At 38.1% G+C, this 27,276-nt stretch overlaps 1 protein-coding gene across 6 annotated transcripts in view; it reads left to right on the top strand.

Annotated features, from left to right (window-relative positions):
- Positions 1–9,937: 9,937 nt before the first annotated feature.
- fgfr1a (fibroblast growth factor receptor 1a) overlaps positions 9,938–27,276 on the top strand; it is a 95,675-nt gene continuing 78,336 nt past the window's right edge. For 3 of the 6 annotated variants that reach the window (XR_012383561.1, XR_012383562.1, XM_009304304.5), the window contains exons 1-2: positions 9,938–10,517; positions 27,167–27,276. The exon at positions 27,167–27,276 is cut by the window's right edge and continues 67 nt beyond it. Coding sequence is in view for 4 of the 6 variants with exons in the window: in XM_009304304.5 (XP_009302579.1) it covers positions 27,244–27,276 (33 nt within the window). In the remaining 2 variants the exon portion in view is untranslated. The remainder of the gene's footprint in view (positions 10,518–27,166) is intronic. The other 3 variants (NM_001309400.1, NM_001309399.1, NM_152962.3) reach the window with 1 other exon arrangement.

Here is a 27,276-nt window from a genome sequence, read left to right as displayed (position 1 = left end):
TTATTTTAACATTTTAAAAAAGACTTTCATCATACAAACTAAAAGAAAAACACTCTCTGTGTCTCATAGTGTGAATAGGGACACCCTGAACAGATGGCCGGTCCTTCATAGGGCTAAAACTCACACCTATTTAGGATATATTGTCTCCATTTTCCCAGTCTAGTTTAATTAAGATAACATGCTAACACCTTCTCTCTGACTTTGTGAAGCGCTCTGATTAAAAAAGTGTCAGTAATTATCACAGGGAACAGCCGCGAGGTGAAGAACAGAGCAGCTTTTGCTTTTAAATGGATTGTCTGCTGTTGGGGATCAATAATCTCAATTGATTCAGGCTAAACAGCTGTGAGGCTACGCAATCCATTCAAAAGGATCTCAAAGAAATGAACAATAATTCAGCCGAACAATGATTAGATTAGTGGAGACGACGCAGTGAATGATGCAGGCATGTTTGCATCAAAGAAAGGATTTGCATTCAAACGCAGCATCTCTTTTTTTTTCTCGGTGGACAATATTATTTGCAGATTCTATTGAAGAAACGCCAGCATCGCTTTGCAGGCAAATGTTGAGCACACATGCCCAATCAAAGTGTGTCGAGTTCACTTTGAGCATTAAAGGCACATATGGAGACTGTGACATAGAAGGCAGATATGAAAACTAGATGAGGGGAATATGACTTCCAGATATCTCGTCTGTCTTCAGTGCGCGGTGTTACGAAGTTTGTGAAGTTATAACTGATTTAAACCAGTTGCATTTGCTCAGCAGGTTAACATTTCACTTTTACAGCTACATTTGTTCATTTTCTGAACAAAATGTGAGTTATGCTTCCGTCTGCAAACTTAGACTGAGACCGAAATTGCATACTTCCATACTATATAGCAGGGATTCTCAACTGGTTTGGCCATGGGACCCACATTTTTACATGGTCATCAAGCCGCGACCCAAATTTTTTGGAACTATAATATAATTTTAGGAGTTATTTGTATTTATTTGTTAACAGAAACAAGTAGTGACAGATAAATCATAAGAAATTCACCAAGACTTACAAATAAACAATATTATTTTTATTTAATTTATTTAAACAATTATTATTATTATTATTATTATTATTATTATTGCTGTCATTTAACAAAATGGATCAAATTATAGCAAATGCAAATATATATATATATATATATATATATATATATATATATATATATATATATATATATATATATATATATATATATATAAATATATATATATATATATATATATATATATATATATATATATATATATATATATATATATACAAATGCTGTTAATAATAAACTGTTAATAAAACATGTTTTCTGGTTTCTAAATGTTGTTCTAATTTAGGTAAATTAGCTTAATTAAATAAAGGTTTCATGCTCTCTTATGAGAGCACCTCACTATATATGACACTGAGGCTTTTAGTCTTTTTTGTCGTCAATATATATATATACATACTTTATATATTCGGGGTCGTACTTGCGCTTCGACTTATTTGTTCCAAAAATGTAATGAAATTTCACATGTCAAACGGTAGGGTTGTCGCGCACGCATTTCAAAATAAAAGTCCGGTATAAGCAAAATAAGTAAAAAATAAAAAAAGTAAAACTTTTGTTGTTTTTTTTGATCACACACTCCGCGACCCACTGAAAATGTTCCCACCAGTTGAGAAACACTGCTATATAGTAGGCTAAAATCAATATGTGAGCCGAGTAGTTTGTCCAAATTCCTTGAATTTGTATGCAAGAAGTACCCGGATGACCTGCTACTTCTGGCAAGATTCTGAAGTATGCATCATATGCTACACTATGCCAAAGGAAAGTCACGTGATCGTGTCAAAATGGTGGATGTATACGTCTGAGTTCCATTCATACTGCTCACATTCATTACTGATCGGTTGTTCATGAACGATTCGTTCATTTTGAACGAATTTGCGTGCGTACGTTTGTGCAGGTGGTATCGTTCATTTCAAGTCTTTTGAGTCGTTCATCGCGGAATGGCAGAAGCCAATCATATGCTTTTAGAGCCGGAAAAAGAATTGATCCATTCATCTCTCGAGTACTCTATCGGGTTTGAGTCATCCGTTCCTCACGGGCTATTATTATTCATAATTATTCATACCCTTTTCAATAACCAATATAAAAACAGCCGTTATTGGCAATATTACAGTAAACATAAATGCTGACTGTGTCTCTACTGGTGCCATTCATCTTTAGCGATGGTTTGAGAGTGTCCTTGCAATCTCCCTGATCTTTAGCTCCCTTCACAGATTCTCAATTGGGTTTGAGTCAGGACTCTGGCTGGGCCACTGCAAAGCGCTAATGTTTTTTTGCCTGCTAACCATTTCTAATTTGCATTTCCACCACTTTTGCTATGTGTTTTGGGTCGTGGTCATGCTGAAATGTCCACCGGTGCCCAAGGTCACGTTTCTCTGCAGACTGCCTGATGATGTTGTTGAGAATTTTAATGTATTGCTCCTTTTTCATGGTGTCACTTACTGTGATTAGGTTCCCTGGTCCAACGGTTGCAAACACTCACAACACATTAGGTTCCCACCACCATGGTTAACAGTTAGGATGCTGTTCTTAAGGTTGAAAGCCTTTATCCTATATATTTCTGATACATTATTTGAAATATGTGTTGCATATGACATACATTTTCTAAATGTGAAATGCAAATATTAACTTGCATGTCATATATGTGATTTGCATAGATATTGCATAGGATTTCTATATGGAAGGTGTACACATATACCCTAAGGAATTGCTCTGTCTATCCAACAAAATGCGTCTGATCACTTTAGGTGCTAACACATTTATTTTCATCAGGATGTCAGACAGAAGGTGGTCATCATGTAGCACCAATGAATCAGAACAAGTTATCAATAGAAATAATGGTGTGTATGGGGGATACTCATGTGAAGTTGTTCTCTTGTGTTTGTGACCACATGCTCTCGCTCCAACTCTCTGTTTACGTCCATCTTTACCCCTCCTCCACAGCTTTCCTGCAGTCTATTGCTCATTAGTCTCACTGAGGCCGGTTCACACCTCATTGCCACCTCCATTCATTGCTGTATTTGGTGATTTGCCCCCTTTAGTAGGTCAATGGGACCCTTTTCAGATTCAGCTGCCCGCCTGCTTGCCTGAAGAACAAGAGGAGCACTAACAGACAATTAGTCAGATTCATTGCCGAATTAAGCTTGGAGGAACACTTCCTCATTCATTCATTCATTTTCTTGTCGGCTTAGTCCCTTTGTTGCCACAGCGTAATGTACCACCAACTTATCCAGCAAGTTTTTACGCAGCGGATGCCCTTCCAGCCGCAACCCATCTCTGGGAAACACACACACACTCATACACTACGGACAATTTAGCCTACCCAATTCACCTGTACCGCATGTCTTTGGACTGTGGGGGAAACCGGAGTACCCAGAGGAAACCCACTCGAATGCAGGGAGAACATGCAAACTCCACACAGAAACACCAACTGAGCCGAGGTTCGAACCAGCGCCCCAGCCACCTTCTTGCTGTGAGGCGAACGTGCTACCCACTGCGTCGCTGGAACACTTCCTCATTTCAGAAAACTCTAAATATCCTTCCAAATGCTAGATTTACGTGAGAACAGCAGGTGCGAATGGCACTCACGAGAGAAATTTTGAGATCTGAAAAAGCGTACACAGCAGCCTCTAGTGGATTCGCAAAAACTGCAAAAAAATGTAGCTCCTGGGACATATTTGGCACTCTCTAGAAATGTATATAGCGATACGTTTTCAGAATGAGCCTGTTTCTGAATGTTTGCATGCTTTTTGTTTTTTATTGCAGCGCGTTAAGCTCTCTCGGCTACCATACATTCATACTATAAAAAACATACGTTTCTTATGGTCGTGTTGTAAACTTCAAATTCAAATGTAGTACATACTCAAGTAGTATTCGATTTTAGATGCAGACTGTTGCTCCATATCCAGCACGCGCTAGACATTAATCTTAGGTTAGATTTAGGTTGTGACGACAGGTGACCAAAATTCAATGTCTAGCCAGCGGCTAAGAACAACGTTATTTTGATGTCCAATAAATTCAAACGTCAAGCCAACATCTTAAACGAATGTCATATTGACGTCAAATACTGACATTTATTCGTCAGGTATGGAAACTAAAATCCATTAATTGACGTCATAGTGGTAACGTCCACACAACATCAAGCTGTGAACATTGATATTTGGTAGTTTTTAGGTTGTGTTGGAAAGTAACCAAAATCCAACATCAAGCCAACATCCTAAACCAACGTAATATTCACGTGAAATGCTGAAATTTATCCGTCAGGTATGGCAACCAAAATCCAACATCTGATAGACGTCATATTGGTAACATCCACACAACGTCAAGCTGTATTAGACGTTGATATTTGGTTGTTTTTTGGTTGGATGTTGGACATTGATGTTGGATTCTGACGTCAACTCGATTTTCCAAGCAAAATTCAAAGTACCCACGATGTTGTGGTACAACTTTAATCTGACATCTTGTTACATCCTTTATTCTGCTGGCTACATGCGCCTGATACCAAACAAACTAAAAAATAATAATGAATGATATACACATTGCTTCGGTCGAAAAATGTTAATTAAAATTTCACTATACAAAATAAATATGGCTCCAAGAGTCTCCTTTGAGTCTTTCCAGTATCTAGTCTCACAAATGTGGTGACTGAACCATTCGATGGCGCAGTATTTAGTAATTTCCCTGTCACTGGGAAATAATAATGTTAAAGTAACTGATGTTTCAATAAAGCATTGTGTCAAAGGAAATGAAACAAACTGGGAAACATTAATCCCGGGGCCGTTGGGGAACATGAGTGGTGTGTCATACTTCGCAGAGGCGTTTGCTGTCTGTTTCTTGGACTTTGCTGTTGTTTAGAGAGCAAATTGGGTCAATAAAGGTTTTACTAGAGAGAAAATTGTCACCTCAAGCCCTGTGTGGAAACCTTATAACTGTGAGCAGAACTCTGGCGAACAAACAAACAGTGATCCAATTGGTGTTTCGGAGAAAACCGTTGTTTTGTTGTTATCTAGAATAGTAGACGTCCCATTGGATTTTTCTTTTGTAATATATCCAATGTAATGTTTAATTTCGGTCACGACTTTTAGGTCACATTGACAAATGTGTTTCTTGCTATTGAGTTGCATTACTAATTGAATGAATAAAGAGGCTATAGTGATTTCTATCCCCTGTTTTTATTTACATTTTGGAATAAAATCATAAAAAAGATGCGCAATGATGAACATAGAATCTTCAGCTTAACCTCGCGTAAACGGAAATGCTTGAAGTTTCTGCCAACCCAACTCTACATCATAACTTTTCAATCCAGATGGACGGGGCAACCATTACTGCATCCAAAACGGTGAAAGGCCATGGAGTAACGATTGATGACCAACTAAACTTCTCTGACCACATCTCTAGAACTGCTCGATCTTGCAGATTTGCACTCTATAACATCAGAAAGGTCCGACCCTTCCTATCTGAACATGCAGCTCAAGTCCTTGTTCAAGCTCTTGTTCTCTCCAGACTGGATTACTGCAAATCTCTTCTAGTCAGGCTTCCAGCTAACTCTATCCAACCTCTTCATCTGCTTCAGAACGCAGCAGCACGAGTGGTCTTTAATGAACCTAAAAGAGCACATGTCACTCCGCTGCTCATCTGTTTGCACTGGCTGCCAGTTGCTGCTCGCATCAAATTCAAAGCTCTGATGTTTGCTTACAAAGAGACTTCTGGCTTTGCTCCTTCTTATCTGCACTCACTTCTGCAGATGTATGTGCCCTCCAGAAACTTGCGTTCTGTGAATGAACGTCGCCTCGTGGTTCCATCCCAAATAGGGAAGAAAACACTTTCCCAAACTCTCGCATTCAATCTGCCCAGTTGGTGGAATGAACTCCCTAACTGCATCAGAACAGCAGAGTCACTCACTGTCTTCAAAAAGCGACTGAAAACTCAACTATTTAGTCTCCACTTTCCTTCCTAATCTGCAATTGCCTCTCTGGCTCCACCGCTAACTGTACTACAAAAAATAAATAAATGACTAATGTTGTGCTTCTTACACTATACATACCTGAAACTTGCCTACAGCACTTATTTATTGTTGCTCTTAGTTGTGTAAATTGCTTCCTTGTCCTCATTTGTAAGTCGCTTTGGATAAAAGCGTCTGCTAAATGACTAAATGTAAATGTATAATCTGAAAATGTGCTTAATAAAATTATTCGCGCAACTGAGTAGGACAAACATGTTATCGGCTAAGAAAAAAATGTGCATAAACTATGACAGAAACACATTTACTAAATAAATTCACATCAAAAATGGTCATTTTTGTTATAAGAGATCATGTAGCGGCGAGGCAGTGGCGCAGTAGGTAGTGCTGTCGCCTCACAGCAAGAAGGTTGCTGGGTCGCTGGTTCGAGCCTCGGCTCAGTTGCCGTTTCTGTGTGGAGTTTGCATGTTCTCCCCGCGTTCGCGTGGGTTTCCTCTGGGTGCTTCGGTTTCCCCCGCAGTCCTAAGACATGCGGTACAGGTGAATTGGGTAGGCTAAATTGCCCGTATTGTGTGAATGTGTGTGTGGATGTTTCCCAGAGATGGGTTGCAGCTGAAAGGGCATCCGCTGTGTAAAAAAAAAAAAAACTTGCTGGATGAGTTGGTGGTTTATTCCGCTGTGGCGACCCCGGATTAATAAAGGGACTAAGCCGACAAGAAAATGAATGAATGAATGAGATTATGTAGTATTAAAAATGAGTACAATGGGACGGCATTAAAGGTGCACTAATTCATTTTCATTTTGGCTTAGTCCCTTTATTAATGTGGGGTCCCCACAGTGGAATGAACTGCCAATAAATCCAGCATAAGTTTTACACCGAGAATGCTCTTACAGCTGCAACCCATCACTGTGAAACACCCATACACCCTCATTCACCGACATACACTACAGACAATTTAGCTTACCCAACTATAGCACATGCCTTGGACTGTGGGGAAACCCACGCCAACACGGGGAGAACATGCAAACTCCACACAGAAATGCCAACTGATCCAGCCAGGGCTTGAACCAGCGACCTTCTTGCTGTAAAGTGATTGTGCTGTCCACTGCTCCATCATTACGCCCTAATATAAGTGTACTTTTATATTCTGGGTAAGGCATAGTCGTCCAACCAAAATATTCTGTTCGAAAATAATAATAGGTAGCTCAAGTTGTCTGTCAACAAATGTTCACGCAGATAGATCCGTCATATGAGCATTCACAAATTCATAAAAAATTTATAGCAGCAGAGTTTAACTGGGTAAAAGACAAACCAGCAGATCAACCACATAGTAAAACATCCGTAATGTTTAAGTGATTTTAACATCCCTCAGCCAAGGTTTGTGCCTCCAAAGAGTGTCTGACGCCTCCAAAAGCCACCATGCATTCATTGCGTTTTGTTTTTGTCTTCTAAGTCATATATTATAGAAGAAAAAAGGCTCGCAGTGGCTTCTCTAACCAAAACAAATTCAGTCTTTCTTTTTGATATTTGCTGTCATTTTATCAGGAAGTGGTCATTTTGTTCTCTTGGACTCATTGGATGGAATGAGTCTTTATTTGCTAATGCTTTATGTAAATTTCCATCTAATTTGCATCTTCGAAAGTAAACATGACTATAGATGTTCAATCCTTCCTGAGCCCATTGATAGGCTGTGAAAAGGGCCTTAGTGGGAGCAGGACAATGTCCACCCCCATCCCCCCAATCAATGGCTGTGCTGTTATCTATTAATGGATGGCTTTAGGATCCGTGAATGTTTTCTGTGCATTAGTATCCCGAACTAATCGTAGTTTGAATAAAACAGGAGATGTTATCTAAACTTTTCCTGGGGTTGAGATAATGCGCTCACTTTGTTGGGGTCATCTTCACTGTGCAAACACAAACCGTGTCAGAGGTGTGTGTGGACATTGTTGTCACGCATAGACAAAGAATGAACAGAACGGCTTTATCTAAGAAGAATAAAGAAAGAGGACGTCATTCTTCATTCATTTTCTTGTCAGCTTAGTCCCTTTATTAATCCGGGGTCGCCACAGCAGAATGAACCGCCAACTTATCAAGCAAGTTTTTACGCAGCGGATGCCCTTCCAGCTGCAACCCATCTCTGGGAAACATCCACACACACATTCACAAACACTCATACACTACGGACAATTTATCCTACTTAATTCACCTGTACCGCATGTCTTTGGACTGTGGGGGAAACCGGAGCACCCGGAGGAAACCCACGCGAAGGCAGGGAGAACATGCAAACTCCACACAGAAACGCCAACTGAGCCAAGGTTTGAACCGGCGACCCAGCGACCTTCTTGCTGTGAGGCGACAGCACTACCTACTGCGCCACTGCCTCATTCATTTATTTTCCTTTTGGCTTAGTCCTTTATTTATCAGGGGTCGACACAGCGGAATGAACCACCAACTTATCCAGCATATGTTTTACACTGCGGATGCCCTTCCAGCTGCAGCCCAGTACTGGGAAACACCTATACACACTCATTCACACAAATACACAAACTCAAAAGACTCGAACCAGCGACCTTCTTGCTGTGAGGTGACAGTGCTAACCACTCAGCCACCGTGTCACCCCCTGGGTTAAATTTAAACAAACAAATTAGGTTGAACATTACTAAATTCAGTCTGTTTGTTTACACTCAGCCCATATAAATAGTTTCTATTACCTTAAAAAATATTAGTAAATCCAATGAATATTTGAAATCAGCGTGCCAACATTCTTCAAAATATCTTCTTTTGTGTTCAATGGTTTTATCAATGGAAATGTTTTGGATAAGTGATTGGAGAGCAGGCTAAATGATGATGGCTGAACTATCTGTTTGATTAAACCTTGAAAAATGATTGTTCTTCTTTAGAGGAAAACATCAAAGAGGGGGTTCGCTTTCACAAAAACTACAATCCCAGAGTGCACTGGGCCAGCTGTTTGGTAGTCCTGAGGTGTTAGTGATGGAGGATGATTCCTATCTTCTTTTTTCAGCTAAGATAAAGCTTTTAAAAGGGACAGTTCACTCAAAATCACATCATTTATTCTCCCCTTGTGTGTGCTTTTTTACCTTTATGCATTTCTGTGTGTGTGTTGAACACAAAAGAAGATATTTTGAAGAATGTTGGTGGCGTTGACTTCCATAGGGAAAAAATATGTGATGGACGTCAATTGGTGAGCTGAAAAAATTTTTTTCACTGGATTTACTAACTAAACATGTTAAGGTAAGAGGTGGCAAACTATGGGTTAAATTTTAATGATTCAATTTCTTTATTCATTAGGGGTCTCCACAGCAGAATGAACCGACAACTATTCCAGCATTTGTTTTAATAAACAATGAATGCCTTTTCAGCAGCATTTAGTACTGGGAAACATCTATACAAAGTCATACACAAACTCAAAAGACTCGAACCAGCGACCTTCTTGCTGTGAGGCCACAGTGCTAACCACTCAGCCACCGTGTCACCCCCTGGGTTAAATTTAAACAAACAAATTAAGTTAAACATTACTAAATTCAGTTTGTTTGCACTCAGCCCATATAAATAGTTTCTCTGACCTTAAAAAATATTAGTAAATCCAATGAATATTTGAAATCAGCGTGCCAACATTCTTCAAAATATCTTCTTTTGTGTTCTATGGATTTATCAATGGAAATGTTTTGGATAAGTGATTGGAGAGCAGGCTAAATGATGATGGCTGAACTATCTGTTTAAACATTGAAATATAATTGTTCTTCTTTAGATGAAAACATTAAAGAGGGGGTTCGCTTTCACAAAAACTACAATCCCAGAGTGCACTGGGCCAGCTGTTTGGTAGTCCTGAGGTGTTAGTGATGGAGGGGGAGTCAGGTCTTTCAGCTCACACACTCCTCCATCCATGAGTGCGGAATCTCGCTGTATCTGAAGAAGAAGTGCTGGGGGAGGCCGACGATTTCGGATTTATCGACAAAACAACAAGAAGTTGGTGTTTCCGAACATACGCCGATTTATACGGAGAAATTCGTCTCTAATAAACCCGCTTTCCAGGGTTTTGATTTGTTTTGATCTGCCGACCGAAGTGGCGAAGGGGGTAAAAGTTTTTCCTCTACCCTCATTACGCACGAGCGCAAACAAAACCCGCACGGGTGGGATTTCCAGAAGGAAAAACGTGCAAACTCGCTGAGAAAATCGGTGTTTTGGGTGATGGGAGTGAATTTTAGACGTTATGTTACTTCATGATATCATCTTAAAGCCGAGCACGCGTCTCTACTGAGGATTTTATTCACCGATTTCAGAAGGTTTTCCGGCGAGTCAAGGAAAAACTGAGCAACATCTGAAGAGTTTTCATTTAAAAACAAACAAACAAAGACTAAACTTGCGAACAAGCAAGACATGTGGAGTTTCATCCATTGACTATTGTGGAGACGCTATTTTATCTGTTCAGGATTGAGTCTTTCCTCAGAGGATTTGCTTCAGAAAGGTGAGTAACGCTTGTAAATGGACTCTAGCATGTCTGTCTGTAATAAAGTGCACATGCTTTTGCTGTTTTATTAAAGTCGAAGCGTACTAGCTGGGCTTTTGTAAAAGATTGGTGGACAAGACTAGATTATTTTTAGTTAGATGACAGTAGTTTACATTTATTATTTAGGCAGTTTATCTTCTATCTTTTTGTTCGTGTTTATTTATTTACATACCGTCATGCGACATTACTTGAATTGTTCGGCATTTCTGCTTTTCTGAAATAAATATTTTTGAACTAAAAGATTTTAATTTAAACCATGACTTTAGCTACACTGTAAGACTGTCTATTATTTATAGAGTTTTTTAATTTGTTTTTGTTTTTTTTTTAATAAATTTTAGCTCTGAGTCGAATAATATTTTTCTTTGAGGTTTTTATGTATGATACGAGTGTGCTTTTAATGTAAGATTATGGATGATCAAATAGCTCTAAATCTATTACAGCGAGTTTAATGCGCGTGCCTGTACTGCCACGCGCGCTCTCGTACAGTATCACATTATTAAAACTATTCAGTTCAACGCTATGCAAAATAATATGAAGAGTTCAGATTTAAAAACCTCTAAATGCCTGAAATGTTCCTGTAAATGAGTTTTTTTTTATCAGGCTCCTGTGTGTATTTCCAGTAATGTCACGTTTATGGCAAATAATAAGCCATTTTCTTGGTCTTTAAAGGGAAATATCTCAACATAAACAAAGGAGGCAGAATTTTTATTTTATTTTACTATGGTAGCTTTTCTGTAGATACAGTTAAATAAATCCCTGTTTCATTTAGTGGCTTCTATGCAAAAGGTGTGTTGTTGTGTTAAGCTTGTAACCCTGAGCTATTGGGTTTCTTAATGATTTGACTTTCCTAGACAGAGTTGAGAGAGCCTCACGGTTACCTTGAGTAGAAATTGCTCCTGAATCTGGTTTATTATTATTATTTGGTAAATCAGAGTTGTGTTTTGATATCTCCATGTTTGAGGTTTTGGCAGAATCCCTTTGCCAACATAAATGCGTGGAGTTATCTTGATGTGAAGGCAGGTTTGATCTTGCAGTTGTTTATCTTCCCAGAGTAAAAACAGCATAGCTCTAGCCTACTGAAGCATGAGTCTGGAATGGTGCTGTGGAAGAAGGATAATTCATACAGTATTTATTGAAATGCCAATCGTTCATAACTTCACTGAAAACTAGGGCAGCACAATATTTTAGTTTTTATTTATAATAGTGTATTAATAACCATCACATAGATCAATTAAATTGTGTATATACAATAACTTTTTGTAACAAAACCCTGAATGTTGTTAATTAGTGTTGCTAAACGATTAATCATGACTAATCACATACAAAATAAAAGTCTAATATATAAATAATTTATTGTGGGCTGTATATTTATGTAGGCTATATTTAATGTAATAAAAAAAAAAAAAAATATATATATATATATATATATATATATATATATATATATATATATATATATATATATATATATATACATACATACATGCATACATACAGTTGAAGTCAGAATTATTAGCCCCCTTTTATTTATTTTTTTATTTTTTAAATATTTCCCAAATGATGTTTAACAGAAGGACATTTCCACAGTATGTCTGATAATATTTTTTCTTCTGGAGAAAGTCTTATTTGTTTTATTTCAGCTAGAATAAAAGCTTTTAATTTTTTAAAAATCCTTTTTGGGACACAATTATTAGCCCCATTAAGCTATTTTTTTCCCGATAGTCTACAGAACAAATCATCGTTATACAATAACTTGCCTAATTACTCTAACCTGCCTAGTTCACCTAATTAACCTAGTTAAGCCTTTAAATGTCACTTTAAGCTGTATAGGAGTGTCTTGAAAAATATTAAGTAAAATATTATTTACTGTCATCATGACAAAGATAAAATAAATCGGTTATTAGAAATAGGTTTTTAAAACTATTATGCTTAGAAATGTGCTGAAACAATCTTCCCTCCATTAAACAGAAATTGGAGAAGAAGAAAAAAACAGGGGCGCTAATAATTCAGAGGGGCTATTAATTCTGACTTCAGCTATATATATATATATATTATATTATACCATTTCTTAGTGAATATAAGCTGTGTTTTGGTGCATTTGAACAAAACAGATTTATCAAAAAGATACTTGTATTAAAGTAATATTTTAATCACCAAACCTATTTAGAAATTGAAAGACAATACAATTAATTTCAAGCAAAATATTGCAAAAAAATTACAACCTACAAATTTCAACTACATTTTTAATTAATTAATTTATTTATTTATGCTTCTTTTGATTTTTTTCCCCCCTTCTTTTTAAAATTTATTTTTAATAATTTTCTGCAACATAAATTTTGCTGTACTAGTTTTTGGACCGTTACCAAGTTATTTTGTTAGATAAGCTCCAGATTTGGCTTCAGTACTGAGTAATCGAATGTATATATACTAATATAATATTTTATAGCTTTGTATTAAAAATATGAATTCAAAAGAGATTTTGCTTTACGGTTTTGTCAAACAGTGTTCAGCTACAGAAATTAGAAAAATTGTAATTAGATTACATAAAATTAGATGTAAAATAACACTGCATTGTTTTCGTTGTTAAATCATAAATAAAATGTATCTTTATTATAGTAACAAATTCTGCACAAGTACTTTCACCTGAATGCTTTAAACTCTCTTGAAGTGTTTAAACGGTGAAAGATCCTAAAAACAGGCAGATTTCAATATTTAAAAAAAAAACTATGACTCCTGGTCAACCATAAACTCACATTCTGCGATAAATGCGATATCGATGCTGAAACGATATATCGTGCAGCCCTAATATATATATATTGCTCATCATATATGAGTATACCCCCCCACAAATCTCATTTAAATGAATATTTTCTATAGGATGCTTTACAATATTATATTTAGTCAGTACTAAAGCCAAATCTGGAGCTAATCTCACAAAGTAACTTAAGTAACTTACAATAATGGTTCAAAAACTAGTAGCCCAAATTTAGATGCTAGTGAAAAATGTTAAATAATATATTTTTAAAAATAGCAAAAATCAGGAAAAACAGAATATATATCTATATAAAATTTTGTTGAAATGTTGTAGTTTTTTTTTTGCAATATTTTGCATGAATTTAAATGTCTTATCTTTCAATTTCTAAAAATCTTCTGTGACTAAAATATTATTTTAATAAATATATCTGTTAATTAATCTGTTTTATTCAAGTTCACCAATATATATTACCCATATCCACTGAGAAATAAATAAAAATATTAATTTTCAAAATGTAGTGTACTCGTATATGCTGAGCACTGCACACACACACACACACACACACACACACACATGCATAAATTATGTAAATATGAACTTGTATTTTGTATGAGTTTAGTCATGATTAATGGTTAAACGGCACTAATAGTAAGTGTCCATTGTCATTTTAAGTAAAGACATTAACGGACCGTTTCCACCTTTGCTCTGGTGTGAAGAGCATGATGGAGGAGCTCAGCAGTTTATGAATGGAGACGTGTTGTCTGCTGACTGCATGTGCAGACTTGACCCAGACTTGTTGAGAGTCAGACAACTAGATATGCCTATATGAGATTTAAGAAAAGTTTGCATAAAAATACTTTCCCAATTGCTTAACCTGAGCTCCATTTCTGTATTTTCAATTTGAAGGTTTTTCGTTTCTTGTTTAAAACCTTTTTTTCTTCTATTAAACACTAAATAATGATGAAAACCGGTAACCATTTACTTCTATGGTGTTTTTTTTCTTCTATAGAAGTCAGTGGTTACAGGTTTTCAGCTTTCTTCAAAATGTCTTCTTTTGTGTTCAACATAAAAAAGAAACTCACAAAGGTTTAGAAACACTCAAGGGAGAATAAATAGTGAGTACATTTTCAATTTTAGGTGGATTAAACTCATTAGATGATAATGTGTTTGACACATCTGGTCGTTTTACGTATTTAACAGAGCGAGGGCTTTTAGTATGAAAGTGTGTTTTTCCTTCGGAAGTCTTCTGAGGTCTGTCTAGTCCATTGAAATACAGAACAACTGTAAGCGACCTTGTGAAAATGCAGTTGTTTAAGTCCATAATTACATCAATTACTGAAATTAGAGGGGAAATCATTATGGCTGCTCGTCCCTCAGGATCAGACCAGTGATTTTACTGTTACCCGCTCCAGACAGGTCACCGGATCGTCTGGATTGCAGTAAATCTGCAGGATAATATGGAGATGTTTAAAATGTGATATTGAATTAAGTGCAGTGGTCTCTCGCCATAAAGGAGTTCACCTTTTGCGGTGTCGCATATATTTTTTTTAGTGCAATTTGACATGCTTTTGTTTTTTTTTAACAACGCATTGTTTTGCATCCTAATTAGTGCATTGTGTTCTGAATTGTGAGAGTGTGTCTGAGCCACAAACATTATCAGGAAGGCTATTCCAGAGTTTAGGAGCCATAAATGAGAAGGCTCGACCTCCTTTAGTAGACTTTGCTCTTCTAGGGGCTATCAAAAGCCCTGAGTTTTGAGAGCTTGGATTGTAGTGGGACAGGAGGTTGGTTAGATAAACAGGAGCTAGATTATTTAAAGCTTGTAGGTAAGAAGCAATATTTTAAAAATCAATACGGAGCTTAACAGGCAGCCAGTGTAAGGAAAATAAAATTGGGCTGATATGATCATATTTTCAAGACCTGGTAAGAACTCTGGCAGCTGCAAGATGCTATGAAAAAAACTGTACAAAAGCACGCACATCTCTCTTAATTGGGTGCTCAGCCAGGTTTTTTTGGCTATATTTTGTTGTATAGTCTGGTGTATCCTGGTATATTAATATTTTTTCCTTTCTTTCTTTATTTTTCTTTATTATAATTTGTGATGTAATATTATGGTTTATATATATATATATTTTTTTTGTTATTTGATTTGAAATATCAAAGCTATAGACTATATGTGAATGTTTATACATGTATTCATGTGAGTATATGTATATATGAATGATTGTGTATGTATACATATACATGTATTTATATGTGGGCATATATGCGAGAGGAGATCATATGATCCAGAAGTGTACAAAAAGGAGCACCTGATTGTGATGAACACTGTCTGATGAAGAGCCGGGTGGCTCAAAACGTTACACGCTCTGTGTCAGCCTTTTTAATTAAATACATTTGTATTTTTGGAGCCTTGGTGTTGCCGCCTTTGATTTACATTTAAGCTGCAAGATGCTAACCATTGCACAAAAAGTTGGACTTCTGGACATGCTAAAGGAAGGCAGAAGTTACGCAAGTGTTTAGACAAGAGAGAAACGTGTGAAAATGTCAATGCCTATCTGAGAAAATAGCAACCCGGGCTCATTGTGGAAACGTAGCTCCACGGATGTTTCTGCGGACCGCGATTTACGACCCGGGAGGTACGTATTCGAGCGTTTTTTGTTTTCGCGGATCCGCGAGAGGCCGCTGTGCACGCTTTTTCGCCTCTCGGGCGCCTCTCGGGAGCGCGCGCCGTTCGCGCCCGTGCCGTTCTCGCGCGAAAAGCCGCCGGATCGGCCGACTCGGCCACCCTCCTCTTCCTCCTCCTCCTTCTCCTTACCTAAACCCGAGCGACGGTTCGCAAAGGCCGTCCAGAAAAAAAAAAAAGCAAAAGCCCTCGTCTTCGATTTCGACTGCGTTTTCGGATCCCGCCTCGTTCTCGCCCTTATTTTTCTGATTCCGTTTTTCGTCTTACCTGATTTCCGGAACCGTTGTTCCCCGGACTCGATCCGGGTCGTCGTCCCCGCGGCCGGCTCCCCCTCCTCCTCCGGGGCCTCCGCTCCGCCGATGCAACGCTGTGAGCTAAGCGGACAAACTGGTTGCATCGGGAAAGCCCTCCACTCGGAGGCGAGCCGTCGGCCGGCGAGTGCGAAGAGAAGGGGCGGAGCGGCGCCACACCGCCCCGCAGCGTTCGCTCGAAAAAAAACTAAACGCGGCCTTTACGTACCTCCGGCCACGTAAATCGCGGTCTCCAGAAACGTCCGCGGGGCTACGTTTCCAGAATGAGCTTGGGTTGGAAAATAGTGTAATGAGGGGTTTTACAGCCTTAAAAATCCATAATAATTGTAAAAAATAAAGCAAACTGCGTCGCGGCTTTCCCCTATTGTGGTCAATTTTTAGAATGTAACTCCCGCGAGTACTGTACAGTAAATTAAAATTTGAAACTCAATCCTAAAACATGTCAGCGATTTAGGAAGCACAGGATTGGAGTAATGTGTTTAAACTTGCCGGTGCCGGAATGAAGCCTATAGCGGCTGCATTTTGGACCACTATCTATATAGGATTGGCCAACACCCACATAAATTAAGTTTCAGTAGTCCAAGCATGATGATATAAAGGCATAGATTAATCTCTCGAATTCCACACGGGTAAAAGCCTTTCACTTTGGCTCATAATCTCAGCTGGAAAAACAAGATTTAGCTACTGCATTTACCTGTTTGTGAAAAAAAAGGGCAGAATCCAGAGTAAAACCTAGATTTCTTGCAGATGGTGGTTGCTCTGTAATGAAATACTCTGTTGTTTGAAAATGAAAGGAAGGCAATGGGTAGAGGAGAAAAGAGTTGCTATGCTGTGGGTGTTCTTCCGGTGGAAATGTGCTGTCGAGAGTCTGGAAGAGAGAGGAATGCTCTGCCCTCTAATTTACTGGGCTGGCAGGCTTGGTGGGGTTGGCACAGTAAACCATCGCCCAGCACTTTTAAAAGGAAAGTTGCTATTATATAACTATCCCTGAGCTTTAGCGTGATGCTTCAGATGGAGTTCGGATCTGTGTACTGCAGCTCCTCATTTTGTTTACATCCACACATCAACAAAACTCTGGGGCCTCTTATGAACATCTGGGCCTGCATTCACAAAGCATCTTAACTAAAAGAAGCTTCCAACTTGGAGATTTAGTTGAAAATTTATTCTTCAACTGCGTTTTAAAGCCGCAAAGATCAGCTGGTCTGTTGATTTAATCGATTCGTTGGTGCAGCCCTAAAATGTTTAAGTAAGTTAATATATTTTAATTTCCTTTTTTTAACTAACACTTAATCAAAATCGCAATGTCTGTAAAAAAAAAAAAAAAATTGCAATTAGATATTTTCCCCAAATCGCACAGCTCTAATCGCAATGTTAAATTTTTCCATTATCGTACAGCCCTAGCGTTTTGTGTGATTGAGTGTGTATGGGTGTTTCCCAGTACTGGGTTGCGGCTGGAAGGGCATCCGCTGCGTAAAACATATGCTGGAATAGTTGGCGGTTCATTCCACTGTGGTGACCTCTGATAAATAAGGTACTAAGCTAAAGGAAAATGAATGAATGAAAAGAAAACCATAAAGTGTGGTGTATGTGTGTGTGTGTGTGTGTGTGTGTATATATATATATATTAGGGGTGTCAGTAGGTGTTTTTAATCGAAATCGATCGAATCAAAAAATAGAATCGTCGATGCTGCCACGCCCCCATGTCACATCAGCTTGTCTTACCAAGCGGGAAAAAAACAGGCTTGTTGAAGTGCTTGTTAAACTGCAGAAGCAGGAGACCCGTCGACAGAACTTAAACCCTCTCCTCTTTCAATGAAGTCGCCGGTGTGGAAGCATTTTGGATTTCCAGTGAGTTATGTTGACAACGTTCGTGTTGTCGACAAAAAAACACAGTTTTGCAAGCTCTGCTATGTACGTATTACGTACGGTACGTCCGATAGACAACATCGGCATCGCGATCCTCCGCCCGCCCCCGTTGCAAATCCGTTCGCGAAAAGTACACACTCAGGCCCTGTTTACACTGTCTTTGTTTTTAAATGGCATTTTAGAACGACAACGATTTGACATCCACAGTGGCGTGTAGCATTTCTGAGCAGCCCTCCTTCCTCTCTACCGCTAAAAATGCACATCACGTGACCACACAGACACAGACGCACACACAGCCATGCGCTCGAGACAGCAAGTTCATGCAGTCAGAGGACTGCTTCAATCTTTCACTCACTTGTACTTTGTCATTTTAGCGAACACCTCAGATACTGTTGGCTGGTTCCTGTTGGTTGTGCGTCTTTTTTACCGACGCCATTATAACGACACAGATCACTGCCTATTCACGAGTCCCGCAGAAAAAGTGATTGACAGGTGGTAATTATGTGTGTAACTTGCCTTTATTCATTTACTGTATGATTTGTTTATGGGTAAAACAAAGACCATGCAGGTCAGGTAGTTTAAACGGTAGGCTATAAATAATTAATTGGTCATTAATTAATTATTCATAATCGAAAATCGAATCGAATCGTGCCTTTAGAATCGAAAATGTAATCGAATCGAGGATTTGGAGGATCGTGACCCCCTAATATATATATATATATACATTTATTTATTTATTGATAAAAATCTTTTTACATTTATTCTGTTGTTTTTATCTGTGCTTTAGTTTATTTTATTTTATACATTTTAAAATCTACCCTACAAATGATTTCAATCAATATGCAATTAGCCATTCTTTCAAAAACAGGGTCATTTAGTGAAGTTATATCACAAAAAACAACAATATAGCAATGCCAGTTTTGTTCTGACATCGTGCAGTCCTGTTTGGAAGTGAACAGACTTTTCCTTGAAAGGGGTGTTCATCAGCCTGGCCCTAATAGCCTCCCCATGGAGCGTCGGTCTGAGTTTGTTGGTCCGGCTGTAGCTCTGGATCCCACCAGTGCTGGAGTGAGTGAGGTCAGGCGTCCCGTCTCCGACACAAACCGTTGCTGTTCTCTGGAATGTTCCGCTCCAGTAGCAGGCAGCGGTAATGAGCTGGGCTTGCTGTACGCTCTCGCCGTGTTCCCCTCCAATGATCACAGGCAGAGAAAAACACGCCGGGGTTCATTAATTAGGGTACTAACTTCTCTTTCCACTTGACTTGGCCTATTTCGTTTTATTCCATGCACTCCCTCTTTTTCTCGTCTCTCCGCGCCTCCTTCCCTTTTCTCACAGCGAGCACAACGGTTAATATAGCGTTCGTTCTGCTGTTTGTTTTACTTGGGAATAGTTCACATAAACAGAGGGATTTGTTTCTTAAAAAATGCTTAAACATTTACATCAGGATTCTCCTCTGGGTATGAATTAAGCCGTCTTGCGTGTGCTTTTTTTCCTTAGAGAGACTATATATTTGTCTTTTTCATAAACCGTAGTAATTTAATGTGTTAAAAGTGGTTGAGGTAACGTCAGTGTTTCCAACTTTTCTCTATACACAAATGAACTTAAGATCCAGGATTTAGGATTTAATTTATTTAAATATGCGGATCACTTTAAATAGAGACAGCTGGATGTTTTAAATTAAAGCACATGTCATTATTGAAGATTCATCGTTCCCATCCCTTAAATGTAATATTTCAGCTTTTGCCATGAAAAAAAGACGTTTTAGGCAACCTCAAGTAGGGATGCAATGATTGTAGATTTTGGTTGTACGATTATAGTCTAAGGAATAATCACGGTTATTATGCAGGGTTCAACGCTAAGGATTTTTTCTACTGGCCCGATTGGGCCAGCGGTTCAGATTTTTACTTGCCCTGCCAATATTTTTACTCGCCCCACCAAAAAAAAAGGGAAGTTAATAGCTATTCCTTAGCCACATGTTTTTAATATTGTGTCAAAAATGTGTTTGAATCTAGAATTTTTACATTTTAAAAATGTTAATAAATGTATAATGAGCATATCTTCACATTGTACCCACGTAAATGTTTGCTTCCAAGACATTCTTTTAGCCTCATAAATTGATTTCGCTGTACTGGTTTTTACCAGGTTACAAAAAAAACGACATGCTCACAACATCCAATCAGATAGAAGGAACCAAAAAGCAACATGGTGTTTACGACATCACTGAGAAGGTAGCATTTAAAGGCTTTAAAGCACAACTGTTTCTCGATTCTAAGACTGTATTCATATGCAATTGACAAATAGTCGCAGACAAATTGAACTTTTGTGACAAGGCACTACGAATCGGGCCAGTAACAATTCTGTCTACTGTCCAGAGTGCCTCGCACTTATTGTTGAGCCCTGTTATGCATTCATTAATTTCAAAACAAGGCTAGTGTAGTAAGTCACATGAAAACTCCCATTTTAAAGTGTGATTAATTGCTGCTCAGTAACTAAATAATGCAGCACATAATAATAATAATAAAAAAAAACAATCTATTTTTCATTGGACTTAAAAACAAGTAAAAAAAATGTTTTTTTTTTACATTATTAATATTAATAATATTTATAAAATTAATAATAATAGTAAATAATAAATAAATAAATAAAAAGTATACCAAAAGAATATAGAAATGTAGAAAACATTTTCAGATTTGCTTATTTTTATCTTTATTTATTTATTTAATTACATTATTAATATTAATAATATTTATAAGATTAATAATAATAGTAAATAATAAATAAATAAATAAAAAGTATACCAAAAGAATATAGAAATGTAGAAAACACTTTTATATTTGCTTATTTTTATCTTTATTTATTTATTTATTTATTTAATAACCAGCTGAACTCTGCGGGTCCTATGGCGGATGTCATAGATACTACGTCCATATCTTTTACAGTCTAAGGTTGCTCCCAATAGCGAGCAAGCTGTGCGCTTCCATTGGAAATCATAGCCATTGGAAATCTAAACTATGGCCGAGGCTATTAACTAAGGGCTGTTCACATATCATTTCTTCTGCCAGCGCAAGCTCGCTGTTTCCAATCATAGATATCCATTTTTTCCAGTTGACTATTTGTGTTCTTGCTGTTGTTCAATTGCTGCTTTTCCTTTTGAAACTGATGTATGTGGGAGTTTTTGTGTGATTATTAATGTGTTTAATGCTCTCTGTGTTGGGGATGAAATGTCTCTGTTTGCCCGTCTCTTCGTTCATCTGCACCAGCTGCACATTTAATGAAAATGAAACCATCACAAATTCTGTGGGAACTTTTTATGCGCATGGATCAAGTGTCTTGGCGTTTGTCCAAGTTTCTTGGCCTTATTAGAGCAGTTGTGAAGGTGATGGACATCACGTTATGCCTCACCGAGTATATTTCTTGAGCATTTTCTTCTGGTATCAACATTTAATCAAGGCTGCACGGTAAAGATATGCGAGTATTGTGATGACTATATAGCATTTCTGTAGAGAAATGCAATTTTTTTATGAGCTACTTTTTACATACATTCATTAAAAAGTACTAAATAAAAAAAATTGTTATTCAATTTTTTATTTGCTAAAATAAAAAGATACTAATGTAAAAAGTTAATAGATGTTTTCTGATCAAATTGAATTTAAATCAGCGTATTAAGCTATGTCGAGGTGTAAACATGCTTTAAAACATGAGTGAAAACTCCTATTGGCTGTTTATATTGGTCTTAAATTTCAGCTATAGGTTCACCATTGAGCTGCTCCAACCAATAGCAGAACAGCAACTACCGGTAGGAGGGGCTAAAGATAGTAAGGCCCCATCCGATTGGTCTAATTTGGATAAACAAACTCTGCATGCAAAACACAAATGGTTGTCACATAACATAAATATGATTTATCACTATTCAATTTATCTCTGCGATATTGCATTTACTAATATTGCGAAAACGATAATTTTTCAATGTATATTGTGCAGCCCTACATTTAACAGGTACACTGACAGTCAATTGAGTTTCCATGCAATTAATCGAGCAAGTCTAGATTTTATTTATTAAACTTAATCTAACCTTAACTTCCGTTTTTGTTTCCCCCAGAGTTCAAACACATGCGCTATAGGTCAGTTGAATAAACTAAATTGGCCTTAGTGTATGTGTTTGAAGTGAGTGTGTATGGATGTTTCCCAGTTCCCAGTACTGGGTTGCAGCTGGAAATGCATCCGCTGAGTAAAACATATCCTGGAATTAGGGTTGGGCGATGTCGACCAATTTGGCATCATACGATGTCTAATGTGAAACATCGAAGAGCGAGAAGGGATCCGGGGGTGAGAAGGGTGCGCGACTTATTTGAGGACCGGGAGGGAGACACACGATTTCCGGGAAATTATCACTCGTTTGCGGGCATTATATGAGTCCCTCGAATGCATAGAGACTCCCAGAACTTCCGGGAGACTTGGGATGTCTGAATATCACGTTTAACAACTATAGTGAGACGCGATCCAGCGGTGCTTTCTTGATAAACTGTCCGACTTGCCCTCCTCTCTGGAGCTCAGAGGAGCGCTTGACAGTGCATGTCTGTGTGTGTGTGGTCACGTGATGTGCATTTTCAGCGGATGGAGGGCTGTTCAGAAATGCTAGGTAAAACACGGTGTGTATGTGGATCATTTTCGTTCTATAATGCCTTTTTTACACTAAGACGTATTAGTGTAAAGGAGGCCTGAGTGTGTATTTTTCGTGAGCGAGTTCGCGACGGGGGCGGGGCGGAGGATCGGCGATGCTGACTCAGCATCGTGTTTCATCTATTGGCCATCGGCGATGGACGATGGCTTCGTCTATCGGCCCAACCCTAACTGTAATAGTTGGCAGTTCATTCCACTGTGGTGACCCCTGATGAATAAAGGGATTAAGCTGAAGGGGAATGAATGAATATTTACAATTTGTGAATTAAAAAAAAACCCTCCAAAAAATCTTGACTGCAAGCAAAGACACACAAATCACCCCAGCCCATGGTATCCGCTTGTTAAGTGGTGACGTGTTTGTGACGTATGTAATACTGTTTCCGGGTGCAAGCCGCCATTCATTTGAGTGGAGAAAACATTTGTTTGTGATCACGTTTTATTCCTATCACACATTAAAGTAAATTTTATATAAAGTCATAGTGTACACAACAATCTCTGGGCTTGCTGCATAACAAATACCAAAATTTTACAGTTTATAAAACAATGAATCACTTTCTGGCCATCGGATATTAGGCATGGACATATATACTGCGATCGTGATTTTCGAAAGTATTAAATCGCTTTGTAAACGTTTATGACCATTTCATGAGTCTCCCCATTCAGTTGAATTAAGCGCTTGGACCCGGAAGCCGCTTCTCGTGACGTCACACTTAACAAGCGGACTATTTGCATCAATTCTTGTGTTCAGCTTGGAAAACTCACAAACGTAATAATTAATTTTTTTTAAATCTGAAGAACAATTGGTTTTGCATAACCCTGGAGGGACTGTTATGAAAAAATGTTGACTTATTTACATTTTGAATTAACCAAAAAATCCTGATGGCAAGCAAAGATGCACGGATGACCCCAGCCAGACACTCTGAAGGGAAAACATCTGCTTGTCGAGTTGCGAAATGCAGTTGTTGGTTTTGTTGTCGTAGTGGGGTGTGTGTTGAAATGTGTAAATGATGTTTGAATGAGGAGTTCCGATAGCTGTGGGATAAATGGTGTGTCGGGGTCACGCTGGGGTCTAAAGTTGACAGATAGGAGCGCGTTTGTGTTCCTGTGTATTTGCAGAGAGCAAACAGACGAAGCGAACTGACACACAACTGAGATACAACTCTATTACAACTATTATCTATTACAAATCTATTATTAGCCCTCCTGTATATTTTTCGTCCAATTTCTGTTTAACGGATTTAACAACACATTTCTTAACATAATAGTTTTAATAACTCATTTATAATTACTGATTTGTTTTATCTTTGCCATGATGACAATAAACAATGTTTGATTAAATATTCTTCAAGATACTATTCTGCTTAAAGTGACATATAAAGAGTAATTAGGGTAATTAGGCAAGTCATTGTATAATGATGTTTTTTTTTTTTTTTTTTTACAATCCAAAACAAATATTGCATATATTGTCCACTGCACACGACAAGCGACAGACCGGAAGTCATTCATTTCCATTGAAGTATAGCCTGGGAGCTGCGTGGAGTTCCGATCATCTATGTATTCAGAAAATTCAGATCCGATTTGAGCCGCAGATCCGTTGAAAAATTTGAACTTCTGCGACTAGACCGTATGCGACCATACGACTGGATGTGACGTATTCCAGTGTTGTACAAGCAGGTCCATGCGTTCGAGATGAGAAATAGGAGTTTATTTGGTTATATTTTGAATTAGAGAAAGTTCATATTAACAAAAAAACACTTATAAACAAAAGTGTAAGTAATAAAAATAGAATTTTTTAATGTTGTGTCCACATTCTCCCTAATATTTTAGCGGTTTGAGTTTCTAGTATTCATTCATTCATTCATTCATTCAACCACTGTGAAGCACAGAGAATAAAGGCTCTTGCTTTTGCACTCCTTTATTTCGGACTAGTGATGGGAAGTTCGGATCATTTTACTGACTCAGATCATTGAGTCTCGTTCATCAAGATGAATGAATCTTTTTTGTTTCGTTCATTTGGTTCAATTTGCCAAAAAATTATTAAAATGTTACGAATTGCTTCCAAACACATCTACAACTAGTCCAAAAGACTGATCACATGACAAATAAGTCATAAATAGAATATAAGAAGGAGAAAATAATCATTCAATGTTTACCTGCTCTTTTGTCTATGAAGGTATTGTTGTCTCTTTGCTCAGCTCACCTCTTCATGTCTTCAAATGTCAGGGGTTCATTCACGTTACACTGACAGTCACATATAATCTTAATCAATGCACAGTCTAAGCCGATAGGAGCCATGATCGTTCGTTCATCACGTGACAGAATGACTCAAACCCGAGGACTCGAGAGATGAGCGGATCAATTCTTTTTACGGCTCTAAACGCGTATGATTGGCCCGTGATGAACGAGTGACTTAGACCCGATAGAGGACTCGAGAGGTGAACGGTTCAATTCTTTTTCCGGCTCTAAACGCGTATGATTGGCCCATGATGAACGAGTAACTCAGACCCGGTAGAGGACTCGAGAGGTGAACGGATCAATTCTTTTTCCGGCTCTAAACGCGTATGATTGGCCCGTGATGAACGAGTGACTTAGACCCGATAGAGGACTGGAGAGATGAACGAATCTATTCTTTTTCCGGCTCTAAACGCGTATGATTGGCTTCTGCCAATGTGATGAAGACTTGAAATTAACGATACTACCTGCACAGATGTGCGCACGCGCGGATGAACGAATCACTCCCTGAGAGGACTCGTAGTTCCCGAGTCATAATAAAGATTCGTTCAAAATGAACGAATCGTTCATGAACGACCCATCACTGTTTCAGACACTGCGAGAACAGCTTCTCTCCCATGGTGCATGACAGCACTGAAAATACTGTGCGACTTCCAAAAGGGGGCGTAATCCGACAGTCGTGCCCAAATGTCGTGTGCAGTGGAAAGGCGGCTTAAGGGGGCTAAAAATATTAGCCCCTTTCACACATACAAACCTTTCCGGAAAATTACAGGCAATTTTCCGGAAAGGTTGTATGTGTGAACAGGTCCTTTTTGAAAATACCGGTAAATTGGTTCTGGCTATTTTCCGGAAAAATAAGTTGTAACGTTACCGGTATTTTGCCGGAATGCTGCGCTGTGTGAATGAAGAAGGAAGATTGCTGGAAAGAGTGCGTGCACGTCTAGAACGTGCTGACGTGAAACACCTTCTTTAGCCAATCAGAACAGACGCATTCACGTCCGCACGGTTTATGAGAATAAAAGCCTTTGAATATTTTTCCAGACACCTTTAGCTGCTAGATGTTAGTCGGATAATGTTTCTATGTTTCTTCTTAATGCCAACTGTGTAAATAATTATCGATAAAATGTTTATGATAATCCATTGTTTGTTTACCTTCAAGCTTTGCGTGTGCACGTGAGCGCCCATAGTGCCAACACGCACACATATCATGAACATCTCGACATGCGAAAGTGTTTTTCTATGTTTTCATTGGAGTTGTTCACAATACTGATCCATCTGAAGAGTTTGTAATGTAGTCAAATGTTTACAAACACAAGCGCAGCCGTTTAGAGGTCATTTCTGGTTAATGATGTCAGAATTTACCGGCATTTTGCGATGCATGTGTGAATGCTCTTTGCCGGAAAAATTCCGTAACGTCCTCCCCTGTGTGTACAGCGCTTTTTTGAATATACCGGTAAAGTCGTTCCGGAAATTTTCCGGATATTTACCGGAGTCACTATGTGAAAGGGGCTATTGATCATACAACGGTTTAAAAATTTTAAAAACTGCTTTAATTCTAGCCGAAATAAAACAAATACTTTCTGCAGAAGAAAAATATAATAAACGTCATTTGGAAAATATTTGAAAAAGAAAAAAAATAATATCATGGCTAATAATTTTGACTTTAACTTTACTTACTTTATTTATAATTAAATCAATAAACCAATTTCATCGTTTCACAATCCAGTCAAATTCAGATGACTCCATGCCCAGTGTTATTTCCAATATTTTACCTATTTTCTACATTGAACATTTTGACGTGTTCAGGATAGATAGCTATTTTTTATTTTTTTAAGATTTATTTTTGGCCTTTTTGCCCTTTATTAAGTGGATAGGACAGTATTTCAGACAGGAAGCGAAGTGGGAGAGAGAGTGGTTAGGGACGGGAAATGTCCTTAAGTCGGGATTCGAACTCGGGACTCCCTGAACAACATATGGTACTACAGCACCATATGTTGACGCACTAACCACTAGGCTATTGCGCCGAGAATAGATGGCTATTATCAATGAATTTTCTTTCTCTCTGTCTTAAACACAGTGCTGATGTCCTAGTCGACTTCATGGAGAGCTGGGCTGGATGTGGAGTTCAGATGTAGAGGATCTTTGATAATAATAATGAAGATGATGATGATAATGAAGACCACGCTG

Source organism: Danio rerio, chromosome 8 (genome assembly GCF_049306965.1).
Source record: "Danio rerio strain Tuebingen ecotype United States chromosome 8, GRCz12tu, whole genome shotgun sequence".
NCBI classification, from domain to species: domain Eukaryota; kingdom Metazoa; phylum Chordata; class Actinopteri; order Cypriniformes; family Danionidae; genus Danio; species Danio rerio.
This window is presented reverse-complemented; position numbering and strand designations above follow the sequence as displayed.